Source organism: Bos javanicus, chromosome 20 (assembly GCF_032452875.1).
Source record: "Bos javanicus breed banteng chromosome 20, ARS-OSU_banteng_1.0, whole genome shotgun sequence".
NCBI lineage: Eukaryota > Metazoa > Chordata > Mammalia > Artiodactyla > Bovidae > Bos > Bos javanicus.
Window position 1 is genome coordinate 13,785,161 of NC_083887.1, and position 24,756 is coordinate 13,809,916.

The 24,756-nt window shown below is 38.2% G+C and overlaps 1 protein-coding gene across 3 annotated transcripts in view; it reads left to right on the forward strand.

Annotated features, from left to right (window-relative positions):
• SGTB (small glutamine rich tetratricopeptide repeat co-chaperone beta) overlaps positions 1-23,981 on the forward strand; it is a 47,134-nt gene extending 23,153 nt beyond the window's left edge. For 2 of the 3 annotated variants that reach the window (XM_061393422.1, XM_061393421.1), the window contains exons 6-11: positions 14,225-14,329; positions 19,106-19,244; positions 19,340-19,402; positions 20,080-20,117; positions 20,976-21,059; positions 22,112-23,981. In XM_061393422.1, the coding sequence (XP_061249406.1) occupies positions 14,225-14,329; positions 19,106-19,244; positions 19,340-19,402; positions 20,080-20,117; positions 20,976-21,059; positions 22,112-22,223 (541 nt within the window). In that variant the 3' untranslated portion in view covers positions 22,224-23,981. The remainder of the gene's footprint in view (positions 1-14,224; positions 14,330-19,105; positions 19,245-19,339; positions 19,403-20,079; positions 20,118-20,975; positions 21,060-22,111) is intronic. The other variant, XM_061393424.1, reaches the window with a different exon arrangement.
• Positions 23,982-24,756: the final 775 nt, after the last annotated feature.

Below are 24,756 nucleotides of genomic sequence, written 5' to 3' on the forward strand. Positions count from 1 at the left end.
ACCCTATATATTAGTGTTTTGTAGCATTCTTTACTAAATTTATATTTTGCTTTTGGCTTATTGACTCCTGTCCTCCTTTTTCACACACTCTATCCTGCCACTCAGTTGTATGTTCATTTGACTGGTTCTTGCCCAACACCTGCTGTGCACCAGTGTTGTCTCAGGAGATAAAGTTGGTTGTTTGGACTCAAATACAGGATCTTATATTTTATCCCTATAGCATTTTATCTCGTTCTAGTCTTCTATTTATATGTTCCTTAATCGTTTGGGATAATTTGTAATGTATTTGCTTTTGGTCCTAGCTTCATGTCACCCACAAATTTGAGAAGAGCACCATATATTACATTGTATGAGTTACAGAGCCAGCTAGGGGAGCAGCCATGGGGAAGTAGTTAAGAACCGGGGTTCTAACCCACAATCTTTGAATTCCACTTTCTGGCTCTTCTACTTACATGTATGTGACCTTGAGCAAATTACCCTAACATCTTAGTTTCCCCATTGGTAAAATTGTGGATAATAGTATTTATCTTATCATATTGTTGTAGAGATTAAATAGTACATATGAAGTGCTAGAATAGTGTCTAGTAAAGAGTGTTGTACACAGCAATAGCTATTATCATTATTGTTTATATAATCTGGGGGTTTGCTTTAATGAGAATATGAAGAGAGATCCAAATTTATTGGGATCCAAATATCTTGTCAGTTATTTTTCTCTGAGTTACCAGTCTGGTAGTAATCCTGTTAAAATAGAAAAGAAATGATGTTAGTCTTATAGGACTTGTTCTGAATTAATCTAGTGGGTTTTTTTCCATTTTGGGGGGATCTCAAACATTTTTAGTGAAGACATATGAAATTGAAAGTTTATAGTGAATATACATATGTCCAACCAAGATTTTGCCACTAATTTTTTAGTTTACTTGCTATATCCCATTTATTCATCTATTTGTGCCTCTCTTATTTTTGATAGGAGAAGGCAATGGCACCCCACTCCAGTACTCTTGCCTGGAAAATCCCATGGATGGAGGAGCCTGGTAGGCTGTAGTCCATGGGGTCGCTGAGGGTGGGACAGACTGAGCGACTTCACTTTCACTTTTCACTTTCACACACTGGAGAAGGAAATGGCAACCCACTCCAGTGTTCTTGCCTGGAGAATCCCAGGGATGGGGGAGCCTGGTGGGCTGCTGTCTGTGGGGTCACACAGAGTCGGACACGACTGAAGTGACTTAGCAATAGCAATAGCAATATTTTTGATACATTTCAAGGTAAACTGCAGCTATTGGTATACTTTCCCCTTAAATATTTTAGTATGCATATCATTAAGTAGAGTTCAGTATTTTACATTCTTTTCTTTTGAGGTAAAATTTACATGCAATAAAAAGCACAGATCTTAAATGTATGTTCACTGAGTATCGACAAGTGCATACACCTATATAACTCCACATCCCTGTCACGATAGTGAAAATTGCCACCAGCCCAGAAAGTTCCACCTGCCCTTCAGAGTCAGGTGCCTAAAACACTCACTGGAGAAAACTATTGTTTTTCCATAGACAATATTTGTCTCTGTTAGAATCTCATAAAAAAGGAATCATACCGTACATATCCTTGTGTATGAGACTTTTTTTGATCAAATAATGGTTTTGGCATTCAGCCTGATTGTTGAGTGGTTCTTTCTTTTTAACTGTGGAGTATTGGTTCTTTGACTGCATCACAGTTTGTCTAGGCATTTTCCTATTCATAGGCACCTGGGCCACCTTAATTGTTGTTTTTGTGTTGTCCAACATTTATAGTTGTTACCTTTGGGAGAGTTGGATCCATAAGGAATTTCATCTGGCCATACTGAAAGCCTACATTTTCTCTCTCCACAAAAAATTGCTTTACTGACCTGTTCTAATAATTCAGGTCAGAAAAATAGAAAATCCAAATAATTTGTGGAGAATTAATTCTGCAAACTCTGCTCTTATTTGAATTTTATTCTTTGTAATCAGATGACTGGACAGGTTTTCATTTAGCATATGAAATCTTCAAATAAATACATTTAATACTGTCACAGAACGTTGTGACCAGATATAAATGTTAACGGAAAATAGGTTATTTATAGAGCTCAGTAAGGCATATACTCTTAACCATAAATATGATGAATTGGAGGCAAAATAAATTATTTTTAATGAGATTACCATTTGTTAATAGTCGTATATTCACTAGTTCTGTAATAAGAGAAATTCTTGACAATTCCCATTTTGTATTTCATTTAATTATTGTTAAGTTGAAATGAATAATTATGCTTCTTTTTTTGCATTTGAGTAGTATCTTCTTCCTTGAGAAGTTCAGTAATAGTGTATGAAATTTAATATTAAATAATTAGAAAACTTTATTTGTATTTTTATTACAAATATGAAAGCTTTAGGATTTTTTTAGACTCTGGTGGCTATAAATATCTCAGTAGCTTGTAGTCTTGCCAACTACTCCTTGCCATTTTTCTCAGCCAGCTGGCTGCCAGAAGTTCGAAGTTCAGAATAGCAGATCTAAATCTTTCTTTTGATACTCATTTTCACAGTTCATTATTAATCAAAATATTGTTTACATGTTAAACTTGCTAGAATGAACCAAAGTTTACTTTTTAATAAGTGATTTTTTATATGTTAGAAAACGATCATTTGGTAAATTTCTTAAGCATGTCTTTGTTTTCTAGACTTAATTGTCTATTTGGGGCCTTTTAGGATTCTATTGATGCTTAAGGCTCAGCTCGGATACCAGGAAAACATGAATCCTTTCTTGAAAACTTATGATTTAGTTTTACTTTTTTGTCTATGTTCCTTGCACTTACCATGATGTATAACACTTACATAAGTTTACCATATATGTTCTGCCTTGTAATTATATGCATAGATGCATGTTCAGTCGCTTCAGTTGTGTCCAGCTCTTTGCGATCCTATGGACTGTAGCCCACAAGGCCCCTCTGTCCATGGTATTCTCCAGGCAAGAATAATGGCGTGGATTGCCATGCTCTCCTCCAGGGGACTTTCCCAGCCCAGGGATCGAACTAGCATCTCCTCTGTCTCCTGCATTGCAGGCGGATTCTTTACCACTGAGCCACCAGGGAAGCCCCAATTATATGCATGCTTGTTTACTTCAGCTGAGGGGCAGATATTGTATCTTGTATCTATCTGTATTCCCTATAGTACTCAGCGCTGTACCTCACCAGAGTGTAGCCAGTTTTTGTCGGATGCATGGAAGACATAGAAGAAATATAAGGAATTTCCAGTGATGTTGTAGTGACCAGACACTTAGATTAACACTTGTATACATAAAACAGCAAATGATTTACAGGTCTAAAACATTTCCAAGTACTTTATAATATGAAATGGTATTTCATATGAAACTGGCTAGTTTTCTGTTTTCCATCCCTGAAGAGTACAGATCTTTCTCAACTTGTGATATCATATCCCAATAAACTTGGAAATGTCGTACGTTGAAGATGCATTTAATACGCCTAATTTACTGACCCATTTTAGCCTGGCCTACCTTAAACATGCTCATAACACTTGTATCAGTCTCACAGTTGGGTAGACTCATCTAAGACAAAGCCTGTTTTATAGTAAAAGTGTTGAATGTCGTGTAATTTATTGAATACTGTACTGAAAGTGAAAAGTAGAATGGCTGCATGGGTACAGAATGGTTGTAAGTTTATCAGCTGTTTACCCTCATGATCACAGGCTTGACTGGGAGCTGAAGCTCGCTGTCACTGCCCAGGGTCACCAGGGAGTTTCATATCACATATCACTAGCCCAGGAAAGGATCAAAATTCAAAATTTGAAGTATGGCTTCTACTGTATGGGTATTGCTTTTGCCCCATTGTAAAGTCAAAAATTGTAATTTAAACCATGGTAAGTCAGGGGCCATCTGTATTCTTACAGGTCTTTTTGTTTGTACAGCCTCAGGGCTAAGTACATTACCTTACCCAGAGTCGTGTCATGTTTTGGGGATGGATACTTGGTTGAATGACTGAAGCAATAAATGAAATTAAAATACTGGTAAAGAAAAGGAGCATGACGGAAAAAAATTATCGGGAAGGCCTCTCACGTGATGGGAATTTGAGTTGAAGGTGGATTTGATGAACAGGTAGAACAAAGGTAAACAGAGGAGAGGGGAATGTATTTTATGTCAGAGAGCATAATTTAACAGGAAAATTAGAAAGCATCAGGTTGTTGTACCAAGGAATGCTTAGAGACAGCATGAGCTCCCAGAAAGATGGAAACGGAGACCACATTGTTATACGTTTTGTTTTCTTCCACCTCCGTAAGCAGCATGTAGTCATTAGGTTCCCTGGGACTTGGAATTAAAAATATCAGGAATGAGAAGGAACATGATGGAGAAAATTTATCTGGAAGGCCTCTCACTTGATGGGAATTTGAGTTGAAGGTGGATTTGATGGTTTGTTGAACTTGGAGTTGAATCTCAGTTAAGCCTTGGAGAAGGAAATGGCAACCCACTGCAGTATTCTTGCCTAGAGAAGCCTGTGGATGGAGGAGCCTGGTGGGCTGCTGTCCATAGGGTCGCACAGAGTCGGACACGACTGGAGCGACTTAGCAGCAGCAGCAGCTTTGTGACCTTGGGTAGCCTTACTAAACTGTTTTGAGCCTCAATATCCTCACTTGTAAAATAGAGGTGATACTAACCATTTCATAGAGTAGTTGTAAGGAGTAAATATATAGACACACATATATATATATAGTTATAGGCTTTCAATATTTGTTTCTTCCAAAAACAGTGTAATTTCTAGCTGTAGGTAGAATACTACAGAATAGGTTTTTGCTATAACGTGTATATATATATATATAAATATATATAATATACAGTATGTGAAATGTTAGATACCTGTAAATTTTTTTCTGGCTATTTTTTCCTATAAAAGAGCACAAGTTATATTCATGCTCTTGCTCTAACAAGGTAATGAAAGTGAGCGTGTCTGAAAACATGATGATGCCAGCTGCTTTGTTCTGCTGGAGTTTCTTTAGTTATGCCCTGATAATCAGACAGCAGGTCCAGAGAGAGCAGACCACATTGTTATTCAGTTCAGACACTGATGTGTTTGGCTGCATCTCACAGAAGATTCAAATATAGCCTGATTTCTGTTTCCTTTCCTAGTTGCAGATTCAGACACCTCTCTTCTTTCTTTGGTGAACTGCACAAATCTTTGATCTCAGCTTGCAGTTTGTGATCTAAAGCTCAAGCTATCAGGATTAAAAACAGTCACACCCTTTCTTTCTGCCCATTCTTTCTTTCTGGGTCTGATTCTCTGTGCTTTATTCCCTGTTACCAGTATCTGAAGGTAAGTATCAGGGAATCTTCCTCTTTGTTTTCTTTTATGATATGTCTCCAAAGTAGCTCATTCGCTCCTTCCTTCATTTGCATCCAGAGTCTTAACTTTTGCTGAACTAGTACACTAATAACTGCAGTTGTCTTCCCATTTCCATTCTCTACTCCAGTCTTCTGCCAAAAGGATTGTTCTAAAATATGAAATTAATCATCCAACTCTTGCTTTGTGTTCACTAGTTCCAAATTACCAACATGATCAAATTTGAGCTTCTCTGAATGACACTTCAGATCTTTTATAGTATAGGCTCTCTCTTTTCTTTTAACTTTATTATCCTCACTTTTCTTACCCCATCCTTCTTCTTTATTCTCTATGCACATGTAATGTGAAATTTACTGACCTCCTAAAAATGCTATGTTGGGATATCTCTGCATGCTTTTATGTGCTCCTTCCTCTGCATAGACTATTTCCTGCCTTATGTAGTTGGTCAAATGCTAGTCATCCTTCAACACCCTGTTAGATGTTGCATATTTTGGGAAGATTTTTCTTAGTTTCTTCTCTCCTCAACCTCCCCTTCTTTGCCATGGCCTATGGAGTGGTGCTGTCCAATATGGTAGCTCCTAGCCACATTTGGCTATTCAAATATAAATTAATTACAGTTAGTAAAATAAAATATACAGTTCCTTAATTGCACTAATATGTTCGAATGTTCTTTAGTCATACGTGGCTAGGGACTTCTGTATTGGGCAGCACTTGTCTATTACAGAAAGTTCTATTAGACAGAAAGAACTTGTCTATTACAGAAAGTTCTGTTAGACCGCTCTGCCTAGGGTTAACCATACCTTACTCTATGTTACCTCTTCTCTTGATAATTCCACTGTTGCATTTACTGTATTGTTTATTTATTTACATATCTATTTCCCTATTAGAGAGCAAATGTTTAGAGGGCAAAGATATATCCTCTTCATTTCTGTATATTTGATTTTGAGCTGTGTTAACGTATTGTAGGTATACATCAAAATTTTGAGTTGAATTGATTCAGTGAATTTTAGAAGGCAGAATTGCTTCTAGTTGAAGACTTCTAATGGTGAGACAGTCACATGGCAGCATATTGCATATATATTCATAAAAAATATTTATTATATATAGTATTTTTATTTATTAATTTAGGTAAATGAATGTAAACCAATTTAAACTTACTTCTAGTTAATGAACATCTGTATATGTCTACCCTAGAGACAACAGTAGCTAACGTTTTGCCGTGTTTCCTTCCTCTCTCTTTCTTTGTCTTTTTTTCTCTATAGGTGTATGTACACACACAGAAATTTCTTGCTGATCATAAATTCTTCAGTTGTATTTCCTAAGAATAAGATATACTCTGTATAACTGTCATGTCATTCACATGTAAGAAAATTAGCATAAATATTGAAATTTCTTCAGTTGTTCCCCAAATACCATCTATAGCTATGTTTTTGATTCAGATCCAATCAAGAATTAGGCATTGCTTTTTTTTTAATGTCACTTCAGTCTCTTTTAATCCGGAAAGTATCCCTGTCTTTTTTGATTGTGTTTCATGACAGTTTTTTTTCAAGGAGTTAAGCCAGTGATCTTACAGAATGTGCCATGTTCTCGATATGTGTGATTGCTTCCTCATGATTAAATTTAGCTCACATTTTGACATCAAGCCTACATAAATAATTATGAATACCATTTATTATATTATATTAGGAGGCCCATAATTTCAAACAGCCCTGTTGATAGTGATTCTGAGTTTGATATCTTAAAGTGGTAACTACCATGCCTTTCTATTACTCTTTTTTTAAAAAAAATTTTGACTGTGCCGGGTCTTAGCTGTGGCATGTGGGATCTAGTTCCTTGACCAGGGATCAAACATGGGTGCCCTGCTTTGAAAGTGCAGAGTCTTAGCCACTTGACTACCAGGGAAGTACCTCTATTACTCTTTTATAATTAAAAATATGGGGTGCTTCCTCAAGATAGCTGAGTACAGAGACTCTGAACTCACCTCCTCCCAGTGGCATACGAAAATTAGAACTACTAACAGAGCGAATATATAAGAGGATGACCTGAAGATTAGCAGAAAAGATATAAAGTAAAGATATAAAGAAGGAGGGGTGGAAATGTGATATAGGCAGGATCTACAGTCCTAGGTCAGTGACCCACAAGCAGGAAAGATACTGTGATTGCAGAGGTCCTCCTCAAGGAGTGACGGGTCCAAGTCCCCCCTTGGGCTGCTCAGCCCAGAGGTCCTGCACAAGCAAGGTGAGTCACCGGAAAGTCCGGCTTTGAAAACTAGCAGGGATTACATTCAGGAGAGCCGGAGCACTCTAGGAAACAGAGGCTCTACTTTTAATGGGTGCAGGTAAAATCTAACAGTCTCCAAGTCCCAGTGCAGAGGCTGTAGTTTGAAGGGAGCTGGGTTAGATCCACTTGAATGATCTTGAAGAGCCTCTCAAAACTGAACTAGGTAGAAGTAGAAAATATGAACAGACCAATTACTAGCAATGGAATTGAATCAGTAATTAAACAGCAACAACAAAACACCTCCCGACAAACAAAAGCCCAGGACCAGGTGACTTTTCAGGTGAGTTTTCATTCCAATCCCAAAGAAAGGCAATGCCAAAGAATGCTCAAACTACCGCACAATTGCACTCATCTCACATGCTAGTAAAGTAATGCTCAAAATTCTCCAAGCCAGGCTTCAGCAATATGTGAACCGTGAACTTCCTGATGTTCAGGCTGGTTTTAGAAAAGGCAGAGGAACCAGCAATCAAATTGCCAACATCCGCTGGATCATGGAAAAAGCAAGAGTTCTAAAAAAACATCTATTTCTGCTTTATTGACTATGCCAAAGCCTTTGACTGTGTGGATCACAATCAACTGTGGGAAATTCTGAAAGAGATGGGAATACCAGACCACCTGATTTGCCTCTTGAGAAACCTGTATGCAGGTCAGGAAGCAACAGTTAGAACTGGACATGGAACAACAGACTGGTTCCAGATAGGAAAAGGAGTTCGTCAAGGCTATATATTGTCACCCTGTTTATTTAACTTCTATGCAGAGTACATCATGAGAAATGCTGGACTGGAAGAAACACAAGCTGGAATCAAGATTGCCGGGAGAAATCTCAATAACCTCAGATATGCAGATGACACCACCCTTATGGCAGAAAGTGAAGAGGAACTAAAAAGCCTCTTGATGAAAGTGAAAGTGGAGAGTGAAAAAGTTGGCTTAAAGCTCAACATTCATAAAACGAAGATCATGGCATCCGGTCCCATCACTTCATGAGAAATAGATGGGGAAACAGTGGAAACAGTGTCAGACTTTATTTTTCTGGGCTCCAAAATCACTACAGATGGTGACTGCAGCCATGAAATTAAAAGACGTTTACTCCTTAGAAGGAAAGTTATGACCAACCTAGATAGCATATGCAAAAGCAGAGACATTCCTTTGCCAACAAAGGTCCGTCTAGTCAAGGCTATGGTTTTTCCTGTGGTCATGTATGGATGTGAGAGTTGGACTGTGAAGAAGGCTGAGCGCCGAAGAACTGATGCTTTTGAACTGTGGTGTTGGAGAAGACTCTTGAGAGTCCCTTGGACTGCAAGGAGATCCAACCAGTCCATTCTGAAGGAGATCAGCCCTGGGATTTCTTTGGAAGGAATGATGCTAAAGCTGAAACTCCAATACTTTGACCACCTCATGTGAAGAGTTGATTCATTGGAAAAGACTCTGATGCTGGGAGGGGTTGGGGGCAGGAGGAAAAGGGGACGACAGAGGATGAGATGGCTGGATGGCATCACTGACTCGATGGATGTGAGTCTGAGTGAACTCTGGGAGTTGGTGATGGACAGGGAGGCCTGGCGTGCTGCGATTCATGGGGTCGCAAAGAGTCGGACACGACTGAGCGACTGATCTGATCTGATAAAATATTTAAAGAAGAGTTGACACCTATCCTCAAAAATTTGAACAGGAAGAAATACTTCTGAACTTATTTTATGAGGCCAGCATCGCCGTGATCCCAAAACCAGACAAAGATGCTACAGAAAAAGAAAATTATAGGCCAGTCTCATTGATGATATTAAACACAGCACAGCACACCACTGATGAACATCAGATCAGATCAGTCGCTCAGTCGTGTCTGACTCTTTGCGACCCCATGAATCGCAGCACGCCAGGCCTCCCTGTCCATCACCAACTCCCAGAGTTCACCCAGACTCACGTCCATCGAGTCAGTGATGCCATCCAGCCATCTCATCCTCTGTCGTCCCCTTTTCCTCCTGCCCCCAACCCCTCCCAGCATCAGAGTCTTTTCCAGTGAGTCAACTCTTCTCATGAGGTGGCCAAAGTACTGGAGTTTCAGCTTTAGCATCATTCCTTCCAAAGAAATCCCAGAGCTGATCTCCTTCAGAATGGACTGGTTGGATCTCCTTGCAGTCTAAGGGACTCTCAAGAGTCTTCTCCAACACCACAGTTCAAAAGCATCAATTCTTTGGTGCTCAGCCTTCTTCACAGTCCAACTCTCACATCCATACATGACCACAGGAAAAACCATAACCTTGACTAGACGGACCTTTGTTGGCAAAACAATGTCTCTGCTTTTGAATATGCTATCTAGGTTGGTCATAACTTTCCTTCCAAGGAGTAAGCGTCTTTTAATTTCATGGCTGCAGTCTCCATCTGTAGTGATTTTGGAGCCCAGAAAAATAAAGTCTGACACTGTTTCCACTGTTTCCCCATCTATTTCTCATGAAGTGATGGGACCGGATGCCATGATCTTCGTTTTATGAATGTTGAGCTTTAAGCCAGCTTTTTCACTCTCCTCTTTCACTTTCATGAAGAGGCTTTTTAGTTCCTCTTCACTTTCTGCCATAAAGGGTGGTGTCATCTGCATATCTGAGGTTATTGAGATTTCTCCCGGCAATCTTGATTCCAGCTTGTGTTTCTTCCAGTCCAGCATTTCTCATGATGTACTCTGCATAGAAGTTAAATAAACAGGGTGACAATATATAGCCTTGACGAACTCCTTTTCCTATCTGGAACCAGTCTGTTGTTCCATGTCCAGTTCTAACTGTTGCTTCCTGACATGCATACAGGTTTCTCAAGAGGCAGATCAGGTGGTCTGGTATTCCCATCTCTTTCAGAATTTCCCACAGTTGATTGTGATCCACACAGTCAAAGGCTTTGGCATAGTCAATAAAGCAGAAATAGATGTTAGATGCAAAAAATTCTCAGCAAAATATTAGCTATTTGAATTCTGCAATACATTAATAGAATCATACATCACAATCAAATGGGATTTATCCCAGTGCAGCAAGGATGGTTAAATATTTGCAAATCAATCAATGTGATACACCACTGAAGATAAAACTCAACAAATTGAAGAATAAAAGTCATATGGCCATCTCAACAGATGCAGAAAGAGCTTTTGACAAAACTCAACATCCATTTATGATAAAAGCTTTGAATGAAGTGCGTATAGAGGGAATGTACCTCAACATAATTAAGGCCATCTGTGGCAAACCCATAGCTAGCATCATCTTCAGTGGTGAAAAGCTGAAAGCATTTCTTCTAAAATCAGGAACAAGACAGGACTTGTTTATCTTACCACTTTTATTCAACATAGTTTTGGAAGTCCTAGTTAGAGCAGTCAGACAAGAAAAAGAAATAATGGAAATCTGAATTGGAAAATAACAAGTAACACTGTTAGTGTTTACAGATGACATGATACTGTCAAGACACCACTAAAATCTACTGTAACTAATAAATGAATTCATTAAAGTTGCAGAATACAAAATTAATATATAGGAATCGGTTGCTTTTCTATACACTACAGACAGACTAACAAAAAGAGAAATTAAGAAAACAATCCCATTTACAGTTGCATAAAAAAAAAGTAAAGTAAAGAAGCCACCTGCAATGCAGGAGACCCAGGTTCAAGAAGATCCCCTGGAGAAAGGAATAGCAACCCACTCCAGTATTTTTCCCTGAAGAATCCCATGGACAGAGGAGCCTAATAGGCTATAGTTCACAGGGTCGCAAAGAGTCAGACACAACTGAAGTGACTTAGCATGCAAAAAAGAATAAAATACTTAGGAATATTTCTATAAAGAAGAGTTTTCTTTCCTTTTCACCTTTTTCAGCTTCTCTCTTCCTTTGTCTCCCCCCCCCATAAAAAATCCACTATTCAATGTGTTCTAATAAATTACTTACTTATCATTTTGACCCTTAAATTATCCTATATTTGTCTAGTGGGAGCCTTTTAAACTCGTTGTCCTTTTGTATACCTTCATTTGTTTTTGAACACTTTCTTGCTTTCTGGAAGAACAAAGTATTCCAGAAGTGACTTGTACTTTCTCTGCCCTTAAACCTGGGCTAAACTATTTCTGCAAGGAACTTCTTTTAGTGGAAAATCATATTTAGAAACCAAGATCTGATTGCAAGGCATGATAGCTTCTACTGAAATGTTACTGCTTCAGGTCCTTTCAAAGGACAGAGCTAGAAAATAATTTTTTTGGAAAAGTTATCATTTTATCCAGATGTTCTCAGTTCACATCTAGTGTCACAGAGATTTTCCTTACCTTCCCTCATTTTGTATTTGTATCTCTCTCCAGAAGAGCGCTCTGCTTTCCAACAGCACCAGTGTATTTACTGATAAGCTCTATTCTTCAACTGGTATTGGGTTTCCCAGGTGGTTCGGTGGTAAAGAATCTGCCTGCCAATGCAGGAGATGCAGGAGACGTGGGTTCCATCCCTGGGTCAGAAAGATCCCCTGGAGGAGGAAATGGCAACCTACTGCATTCTAGTATTCTTGCCTAGAAAGTCCCATGGGCAGAGGAGCCTGGCGGGCTACGGTCCATGGGTTGCAAAGGGCTGGACACGACTGAGTGACTGAGCACACACATGCTGTCAACATGCTCTAGCAGGCTTGCCAAGGAAACTTGAGAATTTCTTTTCAGTTTACCTTTTGTTCTTAGAATGCATCTTACTAAGGCCGTATACTCAGAATACTGTGTTTGAGTTACTTGAATTCTTGCTTTTGATACAGAGTTAGGGTTATTTGTTTCTGTTTTATTCTGTTTGAAGGTTTACTTTTTCATCCTCTTTGAAGTGTCATTCTCATTTCTCTCCCATCTACCCCATTGCCAAGCATCCTCTAGGAGACGAGCATGAGGCTTTTAATATATGTCTGACTTCTGAGTCATGTAAACATTTTTCGTAAAATTAAACTAAAAAAGAATGTTAATAAATGATGACTTTGTAGCCTTAATAATGTCCTTTGCATTATGTCTATTATTAATGTTTCTATAACAGCTTTCTTTTGCTTGGTTTTTAGTTCACCTCATTGTCTTTTTCTATCCCTTTAACTTCAATTTGTGTGTGCTTATTTTGTAAGTGACATGTATACAGTTTGAGAAATTGATGTTTAGGCAATTTTGTCATTACTTACATATTTGAATTTTTTCTGCTAGCTTATATTTTGTTTTGTTCTCCTTCGCCCTGTTTTCTCTTTTGCTTTCTATTATATTGATTGTTATTTCTACTTGATTTTTTCTAATTATTTGGAAGTGATAGCATTCTATATCTCTTCTTTTTTTTTTTTAAACAGCGGCAGTTTTTTTTTTTTTTTTCAAATTTTATTAATTTATTTTTGGCTGTGCCGGGCCTTCATTACTGCGAGGGCTTTTCTCTAACTGGGGAGAGCAGGGGCTAATCTTCAGCTGTGGTGCAGGAGCTTCTCATGCAGCTTCAGTAGTTGTGGCTTTGGGGCTCTAGAGCTCAGGCTCAGAAGTTGTGGTGCACGGGTTTAGTTTTCCGTGGCATGTGGGATCTTCCTGGACCAGGGATTGAACTTGCATCTCCTGCACTGGCAGGCAGATTCTTTACCACTGAGCCATCAGGGAAGCCCTTAATGGTCATTTTTAATGGACATTCTTGTCATCCTGTTAGTTTTGCAGTGAGTATTGAGTCAGATGAACTCATACTGCTTTTTTACATGAACCACCAAAACAGGTTTGTTGAATCCTCTACTTTCATATTTATATTTTTTAACTCAAGCGAACAAGACTATGTTTATTTTTTCAAATTTTATAATCTTAGTTTGAGAAGTAGTCTCATTCATGAACAAAGGTTGATGGAAATCTGAACTCATCACAGCCTTTCTTTTATAGTCTGCTAGCCCTCAGCCTCCCTTCCCCACCAGAATATAATTATGATTACTGTTCTGTCCGTTATGTCTAGAAAAGTACATGTGCATTAGCTTGCCCTTGACAGATAGATTAGTTGAGTGAATAAAGTAGAAATACTTAGTCTGGAGGAGAAGACATGGGGTAATGGTTGGGACGGAAGGTAGGAGACATTATGGAACCCTTCAGTCGAAAGGACTTGCAGTCCTTAATCGCTCTGAGATTCTATGCTAAGTAGATTGAATACATGGCCATACTCAATTTACAGTCAGATTTAGGCACATAGATTAAGTTTCATTTTTCATCTTTGACTTGTAGATGATCTTAACCTTATGTGCTCATTTAACAGCACAACACTCTGAGTGGCCATTCATAGCCATCAATCTGTATGCCTCCCAAGTAATCCCAGGTGTCCTGGTGTTTTCAGTTTTCTGTTTGGGCAAATTAGAAAGCAGGTGAACCAGTTGTAGGGTTCGCGTATTTTATCTTAGAATAGCAAAGCAAACTGGGGGAAGCAAAGTACATATTTTCTCTGAATTTTGTTTCTGAATTTTCACTTGATTATAGAATTATCTTAGTTTGGTGTAGATATTTACTGGGAGTGATAACGCAAATTGGGACAAGGAAAATATAATTTTATTAGCGCCTGGAAATCTAAATTAGTGCCTTGAATGCTTCTTATAATAAAAATCACTTCTCTTTTTCTTAGGGCTGCTGCTCAGAGTAAATTAGGTCACTACACAGACGCAATAAAGGATTGTGAAAAAGCAATAGCGATTGATTCCAAGTACAGCAAGGCCTATGGGAGAATGGGGTAAGTTTTGGGAGAATGTTCAAAGTACTACCAAGTAGTATCAGACATGCTGTTCTTAATGGCTTGGTTTTGAATTTCCTGCTTAATATTGCACCCTCTGGACTAATAAGATAAATATAACATTGAGGGAGGAAATGATTGCAATTCTGTCTTGGAAGGGAGATGATTGGTGTATGATGAATGGGTGGTTGTTGGAGAAAACCATAACAACCATACTGAGTAGACATACTTCGCATTCAAGGCTACAAATCTCAAGCACACAGTATTTTGGCAGCTAATCCTACTACACTTCTAAATTCACCTTACCCCTCTGAGTTGACTGTTTCATACATAACTCTCTTCAAATTTCCACTGCATTTTCCATGGTCCTCTGAACCTTTTACTAAACTGATAAAATAGATGCATTTAGAAAAAAATTCATCTTCTTACTTGCAAATCCACCAATTTACCCACATGTGTATTTGCACAGATAGCCTTTTTTCCTATTCAGATGGAAGGGGTCTTATCTAAGACTGATGCTTTAGATCTCTCATGCTTTAGATCACTCATGCTTTAGATCTCATGCCTTTGTACCAAGGACTTTACATTTGTAATCCTCTCCTGCGTCTTCTACAATACCAGTTTTCCCATCTCTAACAGTGATAATGACTACATATGAAAAGATCATAAAAAAATCATCTGGTAGAACCATCGTACCCAGGTACATCATTCTTCTGTTCCTCTTTCTCTGCTGCTGCTGCTAAGTCGCTTCTGTCGTGTCCGATTCTGTGCGACCCCATAGACGGCGGCCCACCAGGCTCCCCCATCCCTGGGATTCTCCAGGCAAGAACAGTGGAGTGGGTTGCCATTTCCTTCTCCAGTGCATGAAAGTGGAAAGTGAAAGTGAAGTCGCTCAGTCGTATCCGACTCTCAGCGACCCCATGGACTGCAGCCCACCAGGCTCCTCCGTCCATGGATTTTCCAGGCAGAGCCCCTCATAGTTGTCTGTACTTGCTGTCTGGTCTTCATCATCTCTTACTCTTTCAGCTCACTCCAGTAGGACATTTATCTGTATCACTCTGTTGAGAACTCTATTCAAGGTCACCAGTTGTCCATATTTTTCCAAGGTCAGTATTCAGTTCTGTAGTCTCATCCTACCCCATCTTTTAGTATGTGGCATGATTAACTTTTTTTTTTCCTGCACTGCACAGCTTGTGGGATCTTAGTTTGCCCACCAGGGATTGAACCCAGGCCAAGGCAGTGAAAATGTTTAGCCCTAACCACTGGTTAACCAGGGAATTCCCAGGATTAACTTCTTTTTGAAATACTTCATTCTCTAGGCCTCTGGGACACCATGCTGCCTGGTTTTCCTTCTCCTTCACTGGATGTTCTAAACGTCGCTAATACTGGTTCTTCCTCCTCTGCCACCTCTAAATAATGATATGCTGCAGGGCTCTTTCCTCTGCTGCTGCTTTCTGTCTACATTTTGTCTCTGATTTCATCCTGTCCCATGTTTTTAAATTTCATGTGTTGTCAATACTCTGTATTAATGGCCTCAGTATGCTTTGTGGGCATCTGCAGAATGGCGAAAATCTTCAGTCACCTGATGTACAAGATCTCAGTTGAGGTCAGATAAGGCAGTGGTCAATCTTTTTTGTTTCAGCTCTCATGCTGTAAAATGAGTGTTCTTTCTCCAGTCTATTCAGTGCTATATTTTTTGCATTTTTGTGTGTTTATTTACAGTGGCTGCCCAAACACAGGCTGAAGTGTTGTCTAGTGTTTCTGTGTGCAAGGAGGCTGTAAAGTGCCTCACCAAGAAAATGCCTGAGTTAGATAAGCTTTGTTCAGGCATGAGTTAGTACAGTTGACTGTGAATCAATTAGATAAGGTTTCTTTAAACAGAAACACATGTAAAAACAAGTTGTGTATTGATTGGTTGATGAAAATGTTGTGACCAGAGGCTCACAGGAACAAAACATTATATTTCCCCTAGGAGCAGTTGTTCAGTGTTTGCTAATTTAGTGTTTGCAGTGTCCTTGTAGTGCATAATTACTATAGATAATGAAAATCAACTGTATATGTTTATGGAGCTCTTAAGTTATATGTCTAAACTCCATACTCACATAATCAGCTCTTTTTCATCTCCACCTTGATTTTTAATAAGCATTTAAACTTAACATGTCCCAAACAGAACTCCTGTTCCCTTAAATCCTTCTCCTCTCAGTAAATATACTGTCATTCTACCTACCCTGAGCTTCGTTCAAAAGCCTAGGAATCATCTTCACTCCTATTATACCTGACACATCTAACCCATCAGGACGTCCTACCAGTTCTAGTTTCCACATGTTTTTTGAATTCAAGCGTTGACTGCTCTCTTGTTTACAATCTAGTCCAAATTACCATCTCTTATCTAGGCTACTGCAGTAGCCTTCTATCTCATTTCCCTGCCTTCACTCTGCTCTCTTCACCCATGTTGATCCTCTGCAGAGAAGCCAGAGTGAGCTTTTTAAAGCATAAATCAAATTATGTCATTCTGTTGCGACCAGGATAAAATCCAGACTCCACACTGTGGCCCCATACTGCTCCATGACATCACCTCTTCCCGCACTTTGTTGTCTGTGCTCCCGCCCCAGCCTTTGTCCTCTTCCTTAAGCATGCTAAACTTGCAGCATTCTCAGGGCCGTGGTGTTCATTGCTGCTTCTATTTAAAATGTTGCTCCTCTAATTTGCTTATGACCGCTTTTCTTCTCATTGCTTAGTGCCCCTATTCATTCTCTTTAATATTATGTTTTTTTTATTTGCATGTTTATTGCTTGTCCTCCCCGATAGAATAAAATTTTCTCAAACCCAAGAACTTTACCTTTTTCACTGAGGAGTCTAAAATAGTGCCTGGTACATAGTATGACTCCAATAAACATGTATTGACTTAATTAATTGAGGATTGTGATAAAGTATCTCTCGTGATTGGGAGAAAACTAATTAGGTTCTGAGATTTTTCTCTGTGATTAGGCATTATATTTTATCTAGATCAGAAGTCTATGAGGTAAGTGAGTCAAGAAAGAATTGGAGGTAGTTTGTTAAAAAATAAACTTAGAAAAAATAAAACTTACAATGCTGTCTCCATATACACCATTAGTTTTTAGTTCTGAAATAATTTTCCAGTAAGTAAATCCTAACTAGGTAGAGGAAAACATTAAATTTAGTAACTTACTCTTTGACCTGTGCCTGGGATACTGTGTGTTATTTGAGGCATAAGGATTGACAGTTTTATCTATTTAAAAACTAACATGTCTTATTCAAGAGTAATTAGCTGACACCTCACAGCTTACTTTTTTTTACTTTTTATGGTAGAGTGATATTTATTGTGGTTCAGTGTCTCTGTTAAGAAGGAAGAAAGTGGGCCGTAGTGAAGGACAAATTTAGTTTGGAGTTCTTAAAGTGGTTTTAGCATCATGGAGTTACATGACCACAGAACTGTTAGTCAGCTCACATTTTTATGGAGCTTAATCATTCATAAAACAAATTAGTTCACATAGTAAGCTTAAACATGGAAGGGTATATAAGATTCATTTCTAATCATTAAGTTTTTAAAAAATTTATTTTCAGTTGAAGGATGATTGCTTTCCAGTGTTGTGCTGGTTTCTGTCACACATCAGCATGGATCAGCCATAGGTATACATGTATCCCCTCCCTCTGGAACCTCCCGCCCATCTCCCAGCCCATCCAGCCTTCTCGATTGTCATGGAGCCCTGCTTTGGGTTCCCTGAGTCATACAGCAGACTCCCACTGGCTGGCTGTTTCGCGTATGGTGGTGTGTGTTTCCACGCCACTCTCTCCATCTGTCCCACCCTCCGCTCCCCCAACCCTGCCATCTTCACAAGTCTGCTCTCTAGGCCTGTGTCTCCACTGCTCCTCTGCAGATAGGTTCATAAGTACCATCTTTGTAGATTCCTTATATATGTGTGAATATATGTGTTTTTCTGACTTACATCACTCTAATAATTTCTTTTTAAAAAATAATTATTTTTATTGACGTACAGTTGAGTCAGACATGACTTAGCAACTAAACAGTAATAGTTGATTTACAACATTGTGTTAGTTTCAGGCGTACAGCAAAGTGATTCAGTTATATGTATGTAAATATTTATTTTTTGTTGTTGCTGTATTTTGGTTTTTTGTTTTGGCCATGCCACACAGCTTGCAGGATCTTAGTTCCCTGACCGGGGATTGAACCCAGGGCCCTCAGCAGTGAAACCACTTGACCACTAGGGGATTCCTCATATTTATCTACTTTTTTTTCAGTTTGTTTTCCCTTTCTAATCATTAAGTTCTTGATTCATGTAGGACAACCGAGGCTGGCACCAAGCAGAATGGAGAGAATCCAGACTTACAGAATCTTGGAGTTAAAAGGAAGTGATACTCCTGTGAACCATACTATAGTTGATTCTTGAACAATGTGGGTGTTAGGAGTACTGACCCTCTGCATTCAAGAATGTGTGTGTAACTTACAGTCAGCCGTTGTATCCACACTTCCTCCGTATCTATGGTTCCTCTGTGTCTGCAGATTTAACCAACCTCAGATTGTATAGTACTGTAGTATTTACTGTTGCAAAAAATTCACATATAAGTGGATTTTTGCTATTCAGATCCATGCTGTTCAGGGATCAACTGTACAATGAATAAATAAAGTGTAATCTGGATTCAAACTGAATACCAAGATAGACTTTTGATGACATTTGTGGTGTCCTAATGTTCTTCAGTCATACAGCTTATACTCTCAAAATGCATTCTTTTCAGGCTGGCCCTCACTGCCATGAATAAATTTCAAGAAGCTGTTACAAGTTATCAGAAGGCATTAGATCTTGACCCTGAAAATGATTCCTATAAATCAAATCTGAAAATAGCAGAACAGAAGTTAAGAGAGGTATCTAGTCCTGTAAGTTACTAATGACAAATAAGTGAAATATGTTATCATTCACAATTATCAAATTGTAGTGTTTAGAGTAATTCTCAGATGTAATTGTTTTACAGACAGGAACTGGACTGAGCTTTGACATGGCTAGCTTAATAAATAATCCAGCCTTCATTAGTATGGTGAGTATATTTCCTTTTCTGCTTTGCTGGCTCTATTTCCCATTAGAACTATATAGTTCCAAAGTTTTAGAAACAAGTAAGAGAGCTTTTGCGATGGCAGTGGTAGCAGTGGTGGTATGATGTTATCACTGAGGTTTTTAACCTACTCATGTACTGTTTTGTGAAAAAACCATGGATGAACTTCAGGAAGCCCATGATTCCTTGGAACTGTAGATGAAACTTTGTATACATATGGATATATGCATTTTTTCTAGGGAGAGAATCGTATTTTTATGAGATTGGCAAAGGGATCTTCAAATCTACAGAAGGCTAAAAACCTACCCTCTTAGGTGAAAGTAACCCTAGGAAGGTATCTAGTATTTGAAGTCTGAGGATTTTGGCTATTGTGGTTTCCTAAGCTCTTTTGGCTTTATTTGTCTGATCAATAGCAGGAAGTAAACTGCTGCCAGTATCCTTAGTGTTTGTAATCTCTTTATTGTGAAATGTATTGTTAATACCATTTTTCCTAGTACCTCTTTTTTACATTCCCACTCACTTTGTATAGCACACCAAAACTCTGTAAAATGTTAGTATATACATGATCTAGCTTCTCTCTGCTTGAAAAAAAAAACTTCAAAACCAAAAAGATCTCTAAATATTAACTGCCTTTGATGAGAAATACCATGTTTCAATTCCAGGCAGCAAGTTTAATGCAGAATCCTCAAGTTCAACAGCTGTAAGTATACAGAAAGAGTATATTACATTTCTTCTTTCCACTTGTCAGGCTCCTAATTTGAGCACATTAGCTCCAAAATGATACCTAAATGTCAGTCAATTGGAACTTAAAGTCACACTCATTTGGCCTACCCAATGTAGGTATATCTACCTGCTTTCCTTGGCTGGTATTCTGCCTGTTAAAAATATATGCTAATTCATTGAAAATGACACATGTACCCCAATGTCTGTTGCAGCACTATTTACAATAGCTAGGACATGGAAGCAACGTAGATGTCCATCGACATATGAATGGATGAAGAAGCTGTGGTACATATACAATGGAATATTAGTCAGGCATAAAAAGGAATGCATTTGAGTCATTTCTAATGTTGTGGATGTACGTGGAGCGTGTTATACACAGGGAAGTTAGAAAGAGGAAAAAACCAAATGTTGTGTATTAACACGTATATACGGAATCTAGAGAAATGGTACTGATGAACCTGTTCGCAGGGGAGCAAGAGAGGCAGACACAGAGAAGAGGCTTGTGCACACAGTGGAAGAGAGAGAGACAGTGGGATGAACGGAGGGAACAGCACGGAAACATAAACATTCCCATATGTAAAATAGATAGCCAGTGGGAATTTGCTGTATGACGCAAGGAGCTCAAACTCGGGTGCTCTGTGACAACCTGGAGAGATGGGATGGGGTGGGAGATGGAGGGAGGTTCAGGAGGGAGGGGACATACATATACCCACGGCTGGTTTCATGTTGATGTATGGCAGAAGCCAACACAACATTGTAAAGCAATTATCCGCCAATTAAAAATATTAAAAAAAAAGAATATATGCCAATTTGACTTATCTCTTGTCTGCTCTAGAATGTCAGGAATGATGACAAATGCTATTGGGGGGCCTGCTGCTGGTGTTGGGGGCCTAACTGACCTGTCTAGCCTCATCCAAGCGTAAGTTTTATTTAAAATAGAAATAGTCAAAAAAACAAAAAAGGTATTTTATGTTTTACAGTTTGAGTACTTTATGTTTTACCATTTGTCTCTAAGGTAACAGGACCAAGGCTTTCTTTTTAAATTTTTATCTTTTTCTGTTAGTTATCAGTGACCTCATTAGTTATTAAATTTAAAAGTGGTTCATAAATTGAAATTTTCTGCCTGAAAGGCAGGAGTCCAGAACATTGGATCCAAGAAAAACTTTTTTAGCAAATCAGATGACAAATATCTACTTAATGAGTTTTATGTACACATATGTATTTAAAAATCATATATTGCATAGGATTTCGGATACTTTAATTCAAACTTCTGCAGTACATGTCATTGCTACAGGAACTCATTATATCTTCTCTTTACTTGAACACATTACCTCTACCTCCATCCAAGTTGCTTAGGCTACTGTGCTTTTTGAATCTGTGTGATGCTGTTACTGGAAATGTTAGTGACAAATATAATTTTTTGTTTGTGATCCACTTGCAATATGGCATTTTTAGAGTGATCTTTAAGTGGCATGATTTTAGTGATACCTAACACTTGCAATTGGGAGGTACACACTCAGTAGCTTGGATTAAATCTCTGCCTTTCAAAAACTCAGTTCTGTTAGGTAACTTCATAAGCATTCCCAAATAGGTGTGACACCTGCCATATGAGAGACTGACTTGATTACAAGAACAATTTACCTTGTATTATATTTGCACACATATAATAAAAAGCATATTCTTTTTAGGCCTTTGCTTATCTGTGGTTAAGCACTGGGTGGGGGAGGGGTGGATTTCACTCAATTCAGGAACTCACTTGTTAGCTTGGGTGTTTGATTTCTCATAAAGAACACTGCACTGTATTAATGGTATATGGAGGTGCTGGTACACTTGCAGATAAGTTGAATCTAAAACTTGTTTTTATAGAAAAAGTTTCCTTGGGTAGTATCCACATTGTTTGCAGTTCTTTTTGTGTTGGTATTGTGTGGTTGGAAATTCCCTAATTCATACTACTTTGCCTCTTTACTACAGGGGACAGCAGTTTGCTCAGCAGATACAGCAGCAGAATCCTGAACTCATAGAGCAACTTAGAAATCACATCCGGAGCAGGTCATTCAGCAGCAGCGCTGAAGAACATTCCTGACTTGACTGGGGCCCCTCACCCAGAATGCAGTTGGTGATGGCTCTCAAGTGTCTGCTGTAGATAGTGGCCAAAACAAAAACAAATCTAAAAAATAAATCTGTCTAGACAATAGGTTTATCACAAACAGATAACATGATTATGTTATGTTGACTTGACCATAACATGATTCCTTTGTAAGCAGGTGATCAGTAGCCTTGTTAAGTGCCAGTATAGCACTTAACTGGACATGGTTCCATTTTCAAATCTTCATTGTATTTGTATACTAGACTTAATAGCAGAGTATATTTATTGAACAGTAGGGCTGTTTACTGGTGAGTTCTCTAGCACTAAATTCCCATAAGCAAACTTTTTTGAAAGGGGAGATAACTAAGAGGAAAGGATTCTCATGCTGATTTAGGAGAAATATACTTGCCACTGAGTAGCATCTTTGGAGAGAAGAAATTCGTTTCTGGGTTTAGCTTTGATAGTGCTATCAGTAGTGAAGATATGACAGGGGCCAGTACTGTCTTTAATGCTGCTTATTTTGTTGGGTGACAAAAATCTTAAGAGCTGGTGGAAAGCAGTATTCGGTGTTGTTTAGAAAAGAAAAAGATAGATGCTGTGAATGTATAGAAAGTGAATGTAGGGTGCTCAGGTTTTTTGCATAGGTCTTAACTAATCTTGCCTACAGTTTGGTATAGATAACATTAGCATGGCCACTTATGCTAAGTACATAATAAAATACATTTAGAAATCCTTAATAATATTGGTTACGTCAGTTGTATAACTATTCAATTTCACTAGCACAATTTTTCTAGTGACCTTACCATGGAAACTTTCAAATATATCTACATTTAAATAAGCCAATAGCTTGGCCCTTAAGGATTTCCTAAGTGGCATTTAATTATGTGCCTGCAGACACTGATTTTTTAAACTTGTAATTATTTGATGGGTTACAAAAAGTATCTGTTATTAACACTTCTTGTTCATGTTCATCCTCTGCTATAATTTGGCTTGGCATGTCACTTTTATGCTTCTTAATTTGATGCAGCTTAAACAGGGGACTTGAAATATTGTACTGAAATTAGAATACATATTAGTTAGTGAAGAGAAGTGGCATTAAGTGTTGGAATGGCTTTAACTAGAGTGATGGATGAGACTGTTCTAATTCCAGCTGGAATTTCTTTGGTTTGTTAATTATAAAATTGGTAAAGCTGGTGGACACATAATGAATTTCACAAGTGTTGTGAAAGAAAACTGAAACAGTAATACAAAATTAAATCAGTAATACTGATGACTGATTTAATTTTGTATTACTATAACTCTTTATCTCAAAAGGCTATTTGGTATCCTAAAATTTAAAAACCAACTTTCCCTTCTTTCCCTTTGTTGGATTAGAACAGTTCGTTTCACTATAATGAATAATTTCACCTTGGAATTTGTTAAAAATCCAGATTCAGGGGCATACTTTTCAACTTTACCAGGTTCTGTAATAAGGTCTGGGAATCACCATTCCACACAGCACACCAAGTGGTTCTGATGTAGGTCCCAAGGGCTCAATTTAAAAGCAACACTAGGTTAGAGATTTCTCCTCTTCAGCAAATATCTGAAATGCCTGGGCTCAGGATACAAGGAAGAGCTACATAAACCTACAGTTCTTTTCCAGAGAAAAGTAGGACTTAAGTCTAAGATAAGCCTTCTGAATTGTCTCCTATATTGCACTGAAATCAACTTGGGTGGTGATCTAGTGGTTAAGACGCCATACTTCCAAAGATTCTACCAGCCTACGGCGAGGGGAAAAAAAAAAAAAGTCAATTCTTGCTGGTGTTGCGTAAGAAAAGGTTCCTAGCATAATTATCTTGAATGCATTACAGATGCTTTCAAATTGGTAAAACTGGTAAGCCTCTGAGTAGGGAAATAGAATATTAATCAACAGTATCAGAAGTGAAAGAAGGGATATCACTGCAGACCATGTAGACATTAAAAAGATAATTAGAAAATACTGTGATCAACTGTAGGTCCATATCCATGAAACAGATAAATTCTTTATAAGATACAAACTACCATAACTCACTGAAGAAATAAGGTACCTCCAGAAAAGAAAACCACAGGCCCAATTTCAATGGTGAATTCTACCAAACACTTAATATTAAATCTACACAATTTCTTCCAGCAGAAGAGGAAACACTTCCCAACTTCATTTTATTTTGCCAACTTTGATACCAAAATCAAAGACATTATAAGCAAAACTACTTTAAAACAATGTCTTTACTAATATCTGTAGTTAAAGTAGCCATTCTTTTTACATGAAGTAATGTGAATTGGTGTATTTCTTCCATTTCATTTTTCTAGTTTGTTTCTTTTCTAATGTATCTCCCATGACACATCTAGATAATCTATCCACTTACCTGGATTTCCATTCTATTCAAGCCACTTTTGCTTTTTAAGTACTTTCATCACTTTGAAATTACTCCATTGCACGCTATTTCAAGAAGGTTTTGTGTAGCTGTATTGTGTTAGCTACTCTTAAAATTATAAAGAATGCTCCAAATGT